The following is a 15170-nucleotide window of genomic DNA, read 5'->3' as shown; positions in this document are numbered from 1 at the left end:
ATAAACAGAAAAAACGCGTGATAGGTTTCGTAAAATTTTATGCTTCTGATTGGTTGATACTACTCAGACCAGAAGGCGAGCCTCCGAATAATAAAAGAGAAACGTTGATAGGCCGGTGAGATCGTTGTCCTAGATCCATTCTATATCACGCGATTAAATAAACACCACGTGGATCAAAAAAATTGTTTTTTTTTCTTTTTCTTCTTTTTCGTTTGTTTGCTTCGTCGAAAAACACGATGATAAGAAACTGGAGGTGGAAAAGACGTTCTTAAATGACGAATCAAATCAAATACGACGATTCAATTTACAAGTTTTTTTTTTTCTCATTTTCTAATCATGTTTTCGACAGTATGGTCGTATATACGTACGTACGTACACACATACATACATACATACATAAGATATGATAATATGAGAATTTGAACAATATTTAGTATTTGCCAAGAAATAAATAATCAAAATATGTATGTTTGCGTATAAGTATAGATTCAAGAAAAACATCTCTTTCGAAATTATAAAATATTTATTCGTTTTTGTTTTTTATTATTATTGATAATCAATGAAAAAGATATAAAAAGAATTGTATTCTTTATTCATTTAAGAACAATGGTATTACATATAACCATTATAATTTCTTGTTAGATTTGTATTTATCTGTTTAATTGATAGAGCGAATTTTAAAAACTATCGTTGTATGAAAGAGATCAATGAACGCATAAGAACTTCGCGAGATAATGACAAACATGATAGATTTTATTTGTCTAATTTTTTATTTCCATTCCAATAAACAAAACAGGACTCATCTAGTCATTTATTAATGTAGATACATGCTATATATACTTACGATAAGAGTGACGTACTTCGTTTGGTGTTTGCTTCTTAATTTACAATATATTATTACTTCGTATTATTAAATCGAATGATAAATGCAAGGATCTGTTATTCAAGATAAAATTGAGTCAACTATGTAGCCATTGAATCGCAGTGACCACCGAAGTCAACACTCTTCGTTCTTAAAACATGTTTATACCGATTTATAGTACGGTTCACGTATTATGTATGTCTGTAATAAAAAAAAAAAATGTGATAGAAGAAATCTGAACGATTTTCTGAACGTAGAGGAACATATTACGTTGTGTTCATATATATGTATTTTCGTATTACATATATACATATATATATATACATATATATATATACCCATGCATTTATGTATGTATGTATCTATGTTTGACTTAACGAACAACCTCCTTTTATGTCAATATTAAAGACAGCTGCGCAATTCCTGATAAAAAACTATCGATCCAAGAAAATATAAAATATTGCATTATCGTTATAAAATATAGGGAATAATCATGTGCTTGGAAAATTTTTTTCTTATCTTCTAACTAATAAATTAATAATTGTATCAGCGTTGTTTCTCTTTCGATCCATTATAACCTAACTTTTAGTCGTGTGTATTAAAAAAAATTATATAATGTGAACTTTGTACTTATGTATAACTTATATTTTAAAAAAACATGGTGGGAGGGGAGGGGAGGAAAAGAAAAACAAGAATTAATAAATTTGTGCTGATAGAATAAGATCAAGCTTAATAAATATGCGAGGTGTGGAACTTTAAAATTACATGGTCATAATAGAGAGTTAGAAGGTTATGTAGTTTTAATGGGATTACACATTTTTGCACTTATACGAAAGCTATGAAACGTATGAAGATTTATTATTAAAAAAAAAAGAAAAAAAAAAGAAAAAAAAAGAAAAAAATGTCAGTGATTCTCAATCTATTCTGAACATCTTACGTTACTTGTTACTGACCACTGTACACAATGTCGATGTAACAAATGGTAAAGTTCAACATAAACGGAGAAAGAAGAAATATTGTTGTAACCTTTTTACTGCGCGCTTGTGAAATAACGTTCGCTGTGACGACACGCATTGCTGACAACTTAACGCTGACGTACAGTGTTTACGAAGCTTGATATCTTTGATATTGTGTATATGATTGTGTATATAATCGTCAATTTTTTGACAGAGTGTGCATATATACGTTCTTATATATGTACTGTGCTATGTGCATTCTTCGAAATTGCGTATATACATCGCTCTGAATAAAAACAAATTAAAAAGAATACATTTGTGCGCTCATATATACGGAAACTGTAAAACGTATAAAGATTTATTAATTCGATTGGTAAGTACTGAGATCTACCTTTTCAGCTGTGCATTTGATCAATAAGTAATTGGGCGGTTAATTTGTTTCAGTAAATTAATAAATGTTACTCTATTGTAATATTGTAATTTGTAAATTTCATAGTTTAAGTGTAAATAATGTTTTTAATTATTCTGATTTTATTTTTTATATAATGTTAATATAAACGGAACATATAATGTTTATCATGATGCTATTTTAAAAGAAATAAATCTTAAAAAATATTGATATTTTTAATATAAAAAGGAATAGGATTTAATTTATAGATTAAGTGGTGCTGGCATTTCATCAGTTACACCTTTTAAAACGGCTAAAATATTTTCTGCTGTTATTTTTGCCATTTCTTCTCTTGTTTCAATAGTAGCACTTCCAATATGAGGTAAAACCACTATAGAACAAACAATAATGTTTAAAATATATACATTAGATGTGTTTCTGTGCAAGCAAATAATGCATACCGCAGTTATCTAATTTTAAAAGTTCACTATCCAATGGAATTGGCTCAGGTGTCATAACATCCAATCCAGCAGCTTTAATCGTACCCTTTTTTAGAGCTTCTATTAATGATTTTTGATTAACAACTTCTCCACGACTAGCATTGATAAATATAGCAGATCTTTTCATTTTTTCAAATGCTTCAGTATTAAATAATTCTCTTGTGTCTGGCGTTAAAGCTATGGTAACTATAACAAAGTCACTTTCTTCTAGTAACTTATCTAATTCAACTTTTTCTCCATTAAATTTAGAAGCATCTGGTTTTATAGTTCTACTTGCATATAAAATTCTAGATACACCAAAAGGTTTTAAGCACTCTGCTACTTTACATCCAATGCGACCAAGTCCGACAATACCAACAGTTGATTTTGATAATCCTGTACCACACATCCACGTCGGTGCCCAAGCTTTCCATTCACCTCTATAAAAATTATTTTATCATATAAATCTTTTTAATCTATTTACAAACTCTACCGTTTAAAATACCTATAGACTGCTTTATTTGCTTCCAATAATCTTCTGGAAGTTGCTAAGAGCAATCCTACGATTAATTCAGCTGTAGCATTAGTTAATATGTCCGGTGTATATCCAACTTTAATATTCTTATTTTTTAATGCTTTTAAATCTAAATGATCTGTACCAACTGACATTGTAGCAACTACTTGTAATTTTTCTCCTGCTGCATTTAATATTTCTTCATCTATTTTATCAGTTAATGTACAAAATATAGCGGATACTCCAGGCACTTTCGATAATAATTCTGAGCGAGGAATAGGAGTTTGCTTGTTCCATAAAACAACATCACATCTTAACAACAAATATACGTAGATAAGATAGTAAATATATATATATATATTACATATGAAGTACGAGTTTGAATAAGTTACAAATAATTACTTACTGTTCATAGAGAAGATTTAATCCTTTACCAGGAATATCCGGTCGTGTAATCAAAACTTTCGGTTTATTCGCCATTTTCATAAAAGTTGTATATAAAAATCTTGGGTGTATAATTTTTATTTCTAGAAAAATAACCTATTTTGATTTGAAATGTAATCGATCGATATAAAATGTTTTTGATTACATCTCAGATGTGATATAACTTATCATTTAATATTGCTTTTCTGATTAGACTGAAATGCTGTACCGATTTTAACCTATTCTTTTAAATTTCTGAAATGATTATATTTAACTAAATTTTAATATGTTTTTATCAATATATTGTAAATTCAATTATTAAACGTATCTAAATAAATAAGTAAAAATATAACATCCATTCCAACTAACTTTTTGTCGAGTTGCGCAGAATAATATAATTAAAATACATAATTCTTATGTTAACACTATTAATCATGCGAATTACTATCACTTTATATCATTTATATAATAAAAATCCATCGTGTACTCTAGACTACTAGACGTGTGTTTCACGTATGTAGTATGTCCTCTCGTGTGTATTTACACTCGTGTTCTCAAGCATCTAATCAGTCATTGCGCAGTAGACTAATGCGCATACTCTTTTATGATACAACCAATGAGCTTTTATTATAAGAATGGCTTAGTATTATAATATCCAAACGCAAAGATTTGATTGGTTCGTTTTTTCGAAATTATTTAACGTAGTAAATGAACAGAAATTAAAGTTAATCTTTCGATCTTTTCTACTTTTTGTAATTGCTTTTTCAAATTGTTAGTTCTCTTTTTTTCTTAATAATATAATAATTATTTTAATTATAGCAATTTCTGCATATTCTAAGCTTTATGAAAAATATGTACGAATATAGAAAATCTAAAGAAGACGAAAAAACACGATACGATGATCAAGAAAAAAAACTTAAGGTTAAGCTCTCTCCAAAAGCTAGTAAAGAAAAGAAAGCAAAGAAACAAACTAAAGATCAATCGATGTTTATTTTAAGTTTAGATCCATATGAAAAACCATTGAAATGGTGGGAAAACGAGCACGTAAAATACGCGTAAGTTTTTACGTTATTTATTTTCATCGTATAAGATCGATGACACATACGTTCAATTAGTCGATCAACAAATTTCAATAAGTATAACATTTATTTATATTTTAGTTTCTTTCTTCTTGTTTAAACATATTCCTTAAATGAAACACGAATGAATTTATATTGTTATATTTATTTTTTGAAATATAAATAAAAAATTCAATTTCTCTTATTACAGTATAAATTACAAACCTGTAAAATCACGAGTGCAAGAATTGATGGGAAGTAACATAATACATTTAACAGATCGAGAGTACATGAAGATTTTTACAGACAATATTCGAAAGAGTTATAGAGACGCACAGTTAAGTCGAATTGAAAAAAAGAAGGAATGGGTCAAGTCGATGTTTGGATCATTTATTCTGAAGGATAATATATAAGTCTGTAAAGAAATGTATCAGTCTTCTGACCGTATTATATATGCTGAGTATATGGTTGCTACGTCAACCGAATGCAACAACACGTGAACTATTTCATTCTGAATTCTTGACACGCGTAGATCGATTACTAACAATACGTGTAATATCTTAAGATAATTATTACAAAGATGAGCGAAAATATTAAATTTATCGTAGTAGAAGTTAATAAATTGTTAGAAAAAAATTACAATTTGATTGGTTTTAGTGCTTTAAATCCTGAGGACTTATTACAGGTAATAAAAAATACACACAGCTACGTACACACACATACACATACACATACTTACACATATATAGGGTGGTTCATTTAAGGTGAATCCATCTAAATACCTCGTTGAATTATGACGATATAAAAAAATATTTTTTATATAATATGAATGCTAACAAGAAACATACGAACAAAGTATTTTTTTTTTCGAAGATTATTCGGATTTGTAAAGATTATCGAAGATTTTTTTTGCATGCGATCATATATATATTTTTTCATTGCATATTATAGCTATTTAAAAAATACGTTCAAACACGTATAATGACATAATCATGAAGTAATCTTAAAAAAATTTTTTTTTTAGATCTTAAGCGATGTATTGATAAAAATACAACAACAAGATGCACCAAAAATAGATATTAAAACTGAAACTCCCGAACAGAGTTCAGTTCGTATTCTTTCTGCTCTTCGTATACTTAAATATCAACCGAATTCTGATCCAGCTACCTTTCGGTAAAACTTCATTATATATATATATACACACACATATATATACATATACACATACATACACACACTAATATAAAACTATAAAACTTCCATGTAAATACTTTTGTTTTCACATAGACAAGGAATTGTCCGAGGTGATACTGAAACAATATATGCAATTTTAACATGGTTATTAACACATAAAGATATAGTTCGTCAAAGAGCTTATTTGGCACGTTTCCTTGTCAAGGTAAAACATTTCATTTGAAATTGTAATATAATTAATTTTCTTATTCATTATTATTACTTTTTTTTTTTTAAATTATTTGTTATATATTTTTATGTAGATCGAAATTCCATCAGATTATTTAGGAGATCCAGAAATCGCAGCATTGTACGAACAGTATTCGAATATGGTCAATCAATTTAAAGCTATTCACAAGGAAAGAGAGATCGGTAAAAAGGTATAAACAAAGCTATAATAAAATAATTTTCCTCATTTCTAGTAATTCTCATTCGTGTTTAGAATTTCGAGATCGCCGCCGAGTTTACGGAAGATCTTAAAGCAATGGAAAAAGAAAAAGAGGTAGATAATTGACGAAGAAAATTAATGGAATATTTCGTTTTTCGATATACTTTTTAAAAATTAATATTTCAATATTTGTTTAGGCAGTTTTGTTACGTATCGAGAAGATGAAAGTTAAAGCTCAACCTGCACTTCATCTTTTGGATGCAGCTCGTGCTTTACGTATGGAAAAAGATCGAGAACGTGATCTTGCTTTACAGAAAGAACAAGAAAGCAAGATAATGTCTGGTTTACAAGTATATACAATTTTCATTCATAATCTTCATATTTTATTTATATAACTTATTAGCATTTTTCATTTAACACGTGTGCATTTAAAAATCAAATCTTACTTTATAAATGTTAAATAATGATCAATATTAATTAGTATAGTTACAACGCATGAAGTCTGATTGATCTCATTTGCATATAGATATCTTTTCAAGGAATAGAACGTGAGTTGCAAACATTAAAACGAACTAGTGAGGAAATAACACCTCAAACATTAATACAACATCTAACGGACGAAGTGACCGTACAGACTGCAATAATGAAAGAGAAGTTAGCTTATGAAATTGAAATGAAAAAAAAAAGAATAGCTGCTCTTATGTCAGTACGAGGATATTCTTATTTAGGCCAAGATCAAATAACAACTTTAAGAAACAAACTAGACTTAATAACGAAAGAAATTCAAGGGTTAGTCGAAACGAAGGTAGAATGATATATTATTTTATTCTTTGTAAAAAAAAGAGAAAAGAAAAAAAAATCGATCGATCATATATTATTATTCATTTAATTATTTTTTATTTGTAGATCACCAAAACTGATAACGATAAAATGGAACCGTTTCGTCAACAAGCAACAACAATATCAAATATGAAACGAAATGTACTCGAACGATTGGAGAATACAAATGATCGTTTGAAAGAGTTCCAAGCGAAACTCGAAGAAAAAAGAGAACAATCGAAAATCTTTATGGAAGAGATGGCACCTAAGGGAGAAGATTTGAAAAAATATGTAGCTCATTTAAAAATCAAAAGTGTTTCGTACAAACGTTACAGAGCAGAATTGACGGCGTTGAAAGCTGAAATTGGAGTATTGCAAAGAACGGCTGTTATTCTTAAAGCACAGGTATTTGTATCATGATTAACAGAATAAATAATTTATTTTAAAAATAAATTATTATTATATTATTATTTATATATTTTAGGCAGGGTTAATAGACCAAGGAAATAAAAACTTAGATTTAGGAAAGCAATCGATTCCTGATAATTATACACCGGCTAATGCATTTTCAACAAACGTGCAATTATCCAAAATGATATCTGCATTACGTGTTAAACTTCTACCGTTATTAAATGGTATACGTATAAATTTATAATAACTTATATATTTTTAATTTTTTTATCTACATTATAATATTACAGAAGCGCAGGCGTTACGACAACAGTCTCGTGACGCGAAGGAACGTTATAGAAAAGCTAACACAGTTCAATCCACTCTAGAAACAGTTATCGGAAGTCCAACAGGAAATATATTATTTGAAATAAATCAATTAAAAGAGAAGATAGCGAAGGTAATACACACATACACACACACACACGATAAAAAATATAATACAAATTTTATGTAAAAGGATAAGGAAGAAAAAAGAAGGCTCGAAGAAGCATTATTAAAAATGAAAAATTTGGAACAAAGAATACAAAAAGAAATGGATGTAAGTTTGAGTATAGAATAATCATGATTAAAGCTATTTAAAAAATCAATAAATTTTTATAGGCATCGTCAAGTTCCGATAATACTCGAAGTTTAAAAGATGAGTTGAGCGATTCGATTGCAGTCGAAGAAGAAATTATGAAAAATTTAAAACTTCAGAAGGAAAATCTAGAAAAAGATGCTGATAAAAATGAAAAGCAAACTCAGCAATGGAATCAAATTGCAGCGTATGTATATTATAACTTAAGAGATAATTAAAAATAATCTCTTTAATGAGAACAATTATCTATATGAATTCCTTTCCCTTTTTTTTTTTATTGTAGAGTATTCACTTGCAAAATTCAATATGCAGAAGATAGCAAACATAATGATGGCATTGTAGTACGCAGAGGAGGAGCTGAAACTCTTGTATTGCAATAATGCAATTTTATTTGCATAATTATATAATACTGTATTTAAAAAAAGAAGATATATTATTTTCGATTTTAATTATTATAGTTACATATTTTCAATGTAACTTAATCATTATATATATATATTTTTAAAATAAATGACATATATTAATTACGTTAAAAAGAGAAATAATCTATTTTGTTGTGGTCGTTGATTATTGACGATCATAAATTTTGAACCTCGCTATACGGTGTTTTCTGCACAAAGAGAGAAAGAAAGAGAGAAAGAGAAAGAGAGAGAGAGAGAGAGAGAGAGAGAGAGAGAGAGAGAGAGAGAGAGAGAGAGAGAGAGAGAAAGAGAGAAAAGAGAGAGAGAGGATTAGAAAAAATATAGGAGTACTGATTATTGATCGCCGGTACAATAGTGCGTCAGCGCAGACGGTCGAAGAAGCAACGGGCGTTCTCACAGCAGACGCGTACAATACATTGGTAGAGAGTTGACAGTTCATTTTTATTATTCTAGTGCAACGATAATACATACCACTACGTAGTGTGTTGATATGTCCGATAATACGTGTGCTATTTCCTGTTGATCTTTATTAGCTTTTATCATCGATGAGTTTAATGCAAATAAGTTTCTAAGTTATAAATAAGTCATTTAAAAAATCATCATACGTTCGATGAGAAGTTTGTCTCGACAAGAAAAAGCTTGAAGTTATTTATAACAAATCATTAACATCTTTTGCGATTAGAATAATGTGAGTTCTTCTGATCTTTACTAATTTTTATTATAAATATATCTTCTCTCTTCTTTATTAATAATCTTACGAGTTAAAGATATCGATCTAAAAATTATGATATAATTTCTAAATAATATTTAAAATAAATTTTAATTACATAATTTATTAAACACTAATGTTCAATTATTTTTTTGTTCCGTTTAATAAGACAGGGATTACATCGGTTTTGCGACTCTTCCCGAACAAGTACATAGAAAATCAGTTAAAAGAGGATTCGAATTTACCTTGATGGTATTAGGCGAAACTGGACTTGGAAAATCAACGCTTATCAATAGTCTTTTTCTTGGAGATTTATACAAAGAACGACGTATCCCAGATGCTTCAGGTTTGTACGTACATATTTAATTGAATGCATCAATATATAATCTTTTGATATTTTATTTTATTTTATTAAATCATCCTTATATTTATTATACGGATTATAACAAATTTTGTTTTTAGAGCGCATTGATAAAACTACTACGATTGAAAAAAAAACGATGGATATAGAAGAACGAGGTGTTAGATTACGTCTTACGATCGTAGATACACCAGGTGAATTAGATAATTAATAAAATAATTTTTTGCTGTCTACTTCGAGAAGAAAAAGTTTACAAATTACATATTATTGTACTATTTACATATTATTGCACAATTTACATACTACTATACAAGTTATATATTTACGACAACGTTTTCTTTGAATATCAAGGATTTGGAGATGCTGTTAATTGCGAAGACACATGGAAACCATGCCTGGCATATATCGACGAACAATTTCGTCAATATTTCACCGACGAAAGTGGATTAAATAGAAAAAATATTCAAGATAATAGGGTACATTGCTGTTTATATTTTATACCACCGTATGGTCATGGGTAAGTAAAAAAACACTAGGAGATTATTTTCTCAATTTTATACTGGTACTAATAATTGTAAAATATTTTCAGTTTGCGGCAATTGGACCTCGAAGTATTACGACGTTTACATAGAAAAGTTAACGTAGTCCCTGTAATCGCAAAAGCCGATACACTTACAACGCAAGAAGTTAAAAAATTGAAGGAACGAATTCTTGCTGATATAGAAGAACATGAAATTCAGGTAAACTTCATCGTTTGTTTATTTTATACTTTTTGTTTTTATTATTAATATGTTATATTATATATATCAAAATTGTATCTATCTTTCCGTGTGTTTCGATGGAAAAAAAAGAAACAAAAAAAAAAAAAGAAAGAAAAAGAAAAAATGAAGATGTGATATCGGTAAAAATTGATTTGTATTTACATAGATATATCAATTCCCTGATTGTGATAGCGACGAAGACGAAGAATTCAAACAACAGGATAAAGAATTGAAAGCATGTATACCTTTTGCGGTCGTGGGTAGTTCTACCGTGTTGGAAGTAGCAGGAAGAAAAGTTCACGGTCGACAATATCCATGGGGAGTCGTAGAAGGTGAACTCTTTTATGCTGGATTTTTCTGTTCTTTCCTTTCCTTTTCTTTCTTATATGTTATACCATCGCTTGCATAATACTATACGTACTTTATATAATAAAGCAGGTGTGTGACGCCGATGAAACAATGTAAGTGGAACAATCACGTGTATTATAATGATCAGTGATCTTTTTTGAACGGCAGTTTAATTATATCATCGAGCAGAAGAATATTTTCGCGTTTTAATATCTCTTTAGATATTAGGTGGAAATATTGAACAATTGGTTGAAAACGTTGTAAATGTTGTTCTGATAGGTTTTCGTTGTACTTTAAGAAAAAAGAAAAAAAAAGAAGAAAAGTAAAAAAAAAGAACAAAGAAAAGAAAAAAAAACTTTTCAGTTATCTATTTAACAAAAATTATCGTATATTCTTCAACACTATAATTTTGATCATAGTCGAGAATCCAAAGCACAGCGACTTTGTGAAACTCCGAACAATGCTGATATCAACGCATATGCAAGATCTTAAGGACGTAACACAAGATGTACATTATGAGAATTTTCGGGCCCAATGCATTTCACAAATATCACAACAAGCAATACGGGAACGGAGGTATTTACGCATGTAAATAATTATTGTATTTCAGTAGGTACATACGTATTTATGCATGCTTACGATCATACATAGAGCGTTATCAATATTATCCGAGATAAAAATATTTGAAAATAAAATGAATTATTTGACAGTGAAAAACAATGGAAGAAATTTTTTATTGATACAAATAATTCCTTCAGAATTTTTCAATGAATATAAAGATAAAATGAATCGAAATATCTGACAATGAACAATAGTTATAAAAATTCTATTAAATTTAATTTAGAACAAGTCCATATTAAAATTTGTGTCATATTCGCAGTATATACGTACCACTTGTGAAACGAGTTCGATACAATTCTCTTCAGTACTGGTTCTATAAAACAGATTACAAACAACATTTCTTTGATCACGACGATGACTGGTATGGGCTTTGTGTAGTGCTATCACTGTGTAAACGATACAGTGAGTCTATCCTTAAAGCTTGATGCGTCAATGGAAAGAAATATGTAGAGATACTCTTTTAAGAAAAAGATTATTTCCGTCAAAGTAAAAGATATTTATACGAAAAAGAAAAAAATTACTACGTCAAAGTAAACTTCATAATAATAATAGTGAATTTGATAAAAAAAAATTTCATAAAGGGAAGATCGCTTATTCATATGTTATCTCGTCATCTTATCGTTTATCATCTATCACGTGTTTTAAGTTGCATACGATCATTGGTTTTTCTTTTTTTCAATGGATCTAATTAAATTCATTGAAGGATATCGTATTTATCGTAAGATGATTCGAACACAATGTAATTGAACATGATCACGTAATCTATTGTACATATATTGAAATGATGAAAGACCTTGGATCGACTTAAATAACTTAAGACAATATAATTTTTCGACATTCTTTTCCAAATGAATATTAATTCAACGTGTATATATACACACATATATTGAAACTTTCTCCACGTAAAAAAAGAATTAAATTAACATACACTTTTAACATACATTATTACTACATATAACTATGCTTTGTGATTTGTTTGATTTTGATTTAACACGCTCTTTTCTCGGATAATGTATCTAACGCTTTATGTATTAGAATGACACTTACTTATCAATAGCTTGATTGTATGATTTCACATTATTTTTATGAGTCAACGAAATAAATTTTATCCAATTCCGATAATTATTTACGCTTAATCAATGATATTGTAGAAAACGGAGACGATTAATTTACAATAGACTTTCTTTTCTTCTATTAGAAAAATCGTACGTACAAACGTCATTTCTACGTTTAATAGTTTCAGCGGCTAACAATAAAATTCACGGTCATCGATGTATAATTCAGATTATATCGTATCAGATAACAACAGCATAATAATACATATATACATTATATATCTGTATATATAATCGAAGATTGTATTATCAATAGTAAAAATAACGAGTCGGGAGAAAAATAAGAAATAGAAAAAAATTGTATGCATCGGCGATGAATATTTTCGTTTGTCTTTCTTTTTCTTTTTTTTTTTTTATTTTATTCGACTAATTACAATGTATAAAAAGGAAAAAAAAAAAAGAAAAAGAAAATAAATTACGAATTCATATACGCACGTATTATTATTTTTATTAATGAACATGTTACATATTTGTATGTATATGTGTATATATATATATATATATGTATATATATTTTTTTTATAGTAAATTGAAAAGAGATTCGGGACCACATTTTGAAAACAATATATCTGACACGGACAGATTGCTCCTGCAAAAGGATGAAGAGGTAAGGATAAAAATGTATAATTTAATTTGTATAATTAATTAATAATTATTCTAAGAATATTTATTTTTAATTAATATTTATTATTTATTATTAACTACGTTCTATATTTTTATCATCTTACAAAAATATAAGATAACTATAATCTCATTCATCGAATCTATTAATCACGCTTATCAGTCGATAGTAATACTTTGTATTTTATTTTTTTCTACTTTCCAGATACGAAGAATGCAAGACATACTAGCACAAATGCAAGAAAAATTAAAAGCAACGGGACAAGTTGGAAATAACATCGGAATGAGAGGCAGGGTTGGAAGTCTCGGTAACGACTTGGACGTTACTGATGTAGATAAAAAACGAAGCAGTATTATTGACGTTTAAGAATAGCAGTTAGAACGGTAGATTATTTATCTTTGATTTGTAACAATGTTGGTAAAATGTTAACGTTGAACAAGAGCGACTTTTTTATACGACGTACGTTTTACATAACTTATTAATAAAATGATGATATATTATGCGCACAAAAAAAAACCAAAGAAAAAGAGAAAGAATGAAACATATATATATATGTATATATATATATATATATACACATATGTAGTTTGACTTTTTGTTTAATTCAATTTTTATGATAGAGAGAGAGAGAGAGAGAGAGAGAGAGAGAGAGAGAGAGAGAGAGAGAGAGAGAGAGAAAGAGAGAAAAAGTTTTTAAAAAATAATTAAATTTTTTGCAATAAATAGATTCTTTAAACAGCTCTGCTTTATGATAAATATTTTCTAATCTCTTTGCGTAAGAATTGAAAACAGATGAAAGGAAATGATAATGACATGATCACAAATTCTGGACTTTCCAACGGAGTTTCCATGGGACATGAGAAATTTCTACGCGACATGTTAAGAATATTATCTGACGATTCATACTATCTATTGACGGAAGTCTGGGCAATCAAACTATTGTTACACGTATTAGGAATGTGCGTACATACGTATATATGTGTGTATGTATATATGTATGTATGTATCTCCGTGGGTAGACCAATCTTGAACGAATGTAATTTCATACATGATAATTTCAAACTTATCACTTTCGTATGCTAATTTTATGCATAGAAAATCAATGTCTTTTGTATTTTTACGTGACGATTCTTTTCTTTTCTAAAACATTAGTTCAAGTTTGAAATCATAAACTAAAATGAATCATTTTTTTTTTTTAAACACGAATAAAAAAAGAAAAGTATATCGTGAAAATTAAGTAGTGTCATTTTTTCTACGATCGGATTATTACATTCGTATCATTTAGTACACTTTCTTTTTTCATTCGGTGAAAGCAGAATACATATATGTCAAATAAGTTCGAAGTTGAACGATCAAGAGAAATTTCAGCAGTATGCAAATACATTGTGCCATTTTCACAATACTTTTTATTTTCTTTCCAACGATAACTCTTGTAAGATACAAAAAGTGAAAGCATTTGCGATTTAAGAAAAATATTCAAATCGTCGGATCGTTTGAGGAATTTAAACTTCTTGTTATATAAGTAATTGTAAGATCTCAAGAAAAAGATAAAAAAGATGTTGCGAAGAATTTACTGCACCAATTGTTTGGACTCGTTGGAAAAATAGATATATAAAGTTATATATGTGACGGAACTAATGAAACGTAAAAGGACTGGGAAATACCAGTTTTCGATTTTTTATCGCAAGGAAAAATCTTCCTTGAGTGAGTACGTGGTCCATAATAACGTAGTAACAGAAAGAATAAAGATTATTCGTTTTTATAAATTCTAATTTTTATCGATCTTTTATATAAAAAAAAAAAAAAAAAAAAACAATGCCACGTTCGAAAATTGAAATTAGTTGATAGGACTAAAACAAATTACTTTTTATTATTAACAAATTTTTATCTATCTTTTACACGGTCATACGCAATGGAAAATTTAAATATTTAAAAGAAACAAAAATTTTCACCAATTGGAGGAACACATCGTTCGGGTAAATCATTAATATAGTTGATAACATAGAAGATAATTATATTTTTTTGCCAACAAATTATTTTTTATCAAATATTTATGAGGTC

General features: G+C 28.3%; 4 protein-coding genes across 9 annotated transcripts; 3 read left to right on the top strand and 1 right to left on the bottom strand.

The window, feature by feature from the left end:
• Positions 1-2326: 2326 nt before the first annotated feature.
• Positions 2327-4313, bottom strand: LOC127065907 (glyoxylate reductase/hydroxypyruvate reductase-like). 3 transcript variants are annotated; one of them, XM_050998921.1, is made up of 5 exons: positions 3992-4313; positions 3606-3726; positions 3191-3511; positions 2668-3125; positions 2327-2597 (listed from the first exon to the last, which is right to left on the bottom strand). In XM_050998921.1, exons 1-5 carry the CDS (start codon positions 4056-4058, stop codon positions 2470-2472), a joined length of 1095 nt encoding a protein of 364 aa, XP_050854878.1. In that variant the 5' UTR covers positions 4059-4313; the 3' UTR covers positions 2327-2469. The 3 variants fall into 3 exon arrangements, with proteins under 3 accessions (XP_050854878.1, XP_050854880.1, XP_050854879.1); XM_050998923.1 differs by having other exon boundaries at positions 3606-3739; positions 3992-4311; XM_050998922.1 differs by having other exon boundaries at positions 3606-3877; positions 3992-4310.
• On the top strand, positions 3441-5103 carry LOC127065909 (uncharacterized). The gene is made up of 3 exons (XM_050998925.1): positions 3441-3540; positions 4442-4677; positions 4892-5103. Exons 2-3 carry the CDS (start codon positions 4466-4468, stop codon positions 5091-5093), a joined length of 414 nt encoding a protein of 137 aa, XP_050854882.1. The 5' UTR covers positions 3441-3540; positions 4442-4465; the 3' UTR covers positions 5094-5103.
• Positions 5104-5221: 118 nt separating this feature from the next.
• On the top strand, positions 5222-8677 carry LOC127065905 (intraflagellar transport protein 81 homolog). The gene is made up of 13 exons (XM_050998915.1): positions 5222-5365; positions 5705-5853; positions 5968-6079; positions 6177-6293; positions 6356-6415; positions 6499-6651; positions 6828-7106; positions 7208-7525; positions 7605-7755; positions 7822-7970; positions 8031-8111; positions 8174-8337; positions 8434-8677. The coding sequence occupies exons 1-13, from the start codon at positions 5261-5263 to the stop codon at positions 8528-8530; spliced, it is 1935 nt and encodes a 644-aa protein (XP_050854872.1). The 5' UTR covers positions 5222-5260; the 3' UTR covers positions 8531-8677.
• Positions 8678-8919: 242 nt separating this feature from the next.
• LOC127065906 (septin-2) lies at positions 8920-13847 on the top strand. 4 transcript variants are annotated; one of them, XM_050998919.1, is made up of 9 exons: positions 8920-9260; positions 9451-9627; positions 9744-9836; positions 9994-10159; positions 10232-10382; positions 10570-10735; positions 11171-11339; positions 13013-13094; positions 13314-13847. In XM_050998919.1, exons 2-9 carry the CDS (start codon positions 9531-9533, stop codon positions 13473-13475), a joined length of 1086 nt encoding a protein of 361 aa, XP_050854876.1. In that variant the 5' UTR covers positions 8920-9260; positions 9451-9530; the 3' UTR covers positions 13476-13847. The 4 variants fall into 4 exon arrangements, with proteins under 4 accessions (XP_050854876.1, XP_050854873.1, XP_050854875.1 ...); XM_050998916.1 differs by having other exon boundaries at positions 8921-9260; positions 9455-9627; XM_050998918.1 differs by having other exon boundaries at positions 8925-9260; positions 9455-9627; positions 11171-11327.
• Positions 13848-15170: the final 1323 nt, after the last annotated feature.

This window comes from Vespula vulgaris, chromosome 8 (genome assembly GCF_905475345.1).
Source record: "Vespula vulgaris chromosome 8, iyVesVulg1.1, whole genome shotgun sequence".
Taxonomy (NCBI): domain Eukaryota; kingdom Metazoa; phylum Arthropoda; class Insecta; order Hymenoptera; family Vespidae; genus Vespula; species Vespula vulgaris.
The sequence above is the reverse complement of the archived record's forward strand: the minus strand, read 5'-3'. Positions and strand labels throughout refer to the sequence as shown.

Excerpts from the sequence above, each read along its gene's own strand:
- LOC127065907 (XM_050998921.1), bottom strand. The coding sequence starts at position 4,058 with ATGATTAATAGTGTTAACATAAGAATTATGTATTTTAATTATATTATT. Across the intron at positions 3,126-3,190 it reads GCAAATAAAGCAGTCTATAG|AGGTGAATGGAAAGCTTGGG; the intron begins GTATTTTAAACG and ends TAATTTTTATAG. Across the intron at positions 2,598-2,667 it reads TTTAAAATTAGATAACTGCG|TGGTTTTACCTCATATTGGA; the intron begins GTATGCATTATT and ends TTTGTTCTATAG.
- LOC127065909 (XM_050998925.1), top strand. The coding sequence starts at position 4,466 with ATGAAAAATATGTACGAATATAGAAAATCTAAAGAAGACGAAAAAACA. Across the intron at positions 4,678-4,891 it reads AACGAGCACGTAAAATACGC|TATAAATTACAAACCTGTAA; the intron begins GTAAGTTTTTAC and ends CTCTTATTACAG.
- LOC127065905 (XM_050998915.1), top strand. The coding sequence starts at position 5,261 with ATGAGCGAAAATATTAAATTTATCGTAGTAGAAGTTAATAAATTGTTA. Across the intron at positions 6,294-6,355 it reads AAAGAGAGATCGGTAAAAAG|AATTTCGAGATCGCCGCCGA; the intron begins GTATAAACAAAG and ends ATTCGTGTTTAG. Across the intron at positions 7,107-7,207 it reads AAGGGTTAGTCGAAACGAAG|ATCACCAAAACTGATAACGA; the intron begins GTAGAATGATAT and ends TTTTATTTGTAG.
- LOC127065906 (XM_050998916.1), top strand. Across the intron at positions 9,628-9,743 it reads ACGTATCCCAGATGCTTCAG|AGCGCATTGATAAAACTACT; the intron begins GTTTGTACGTAC and ends TTTTGTTTTTAG. Across the intron at positions 10,736-11,170 it reads TCCATGGGGAGTCGTAGAAG|TCGAGAATCCAAAGCACAGC; the intron begins GTGAACTCTTTT and ends TTTTGATCATAG.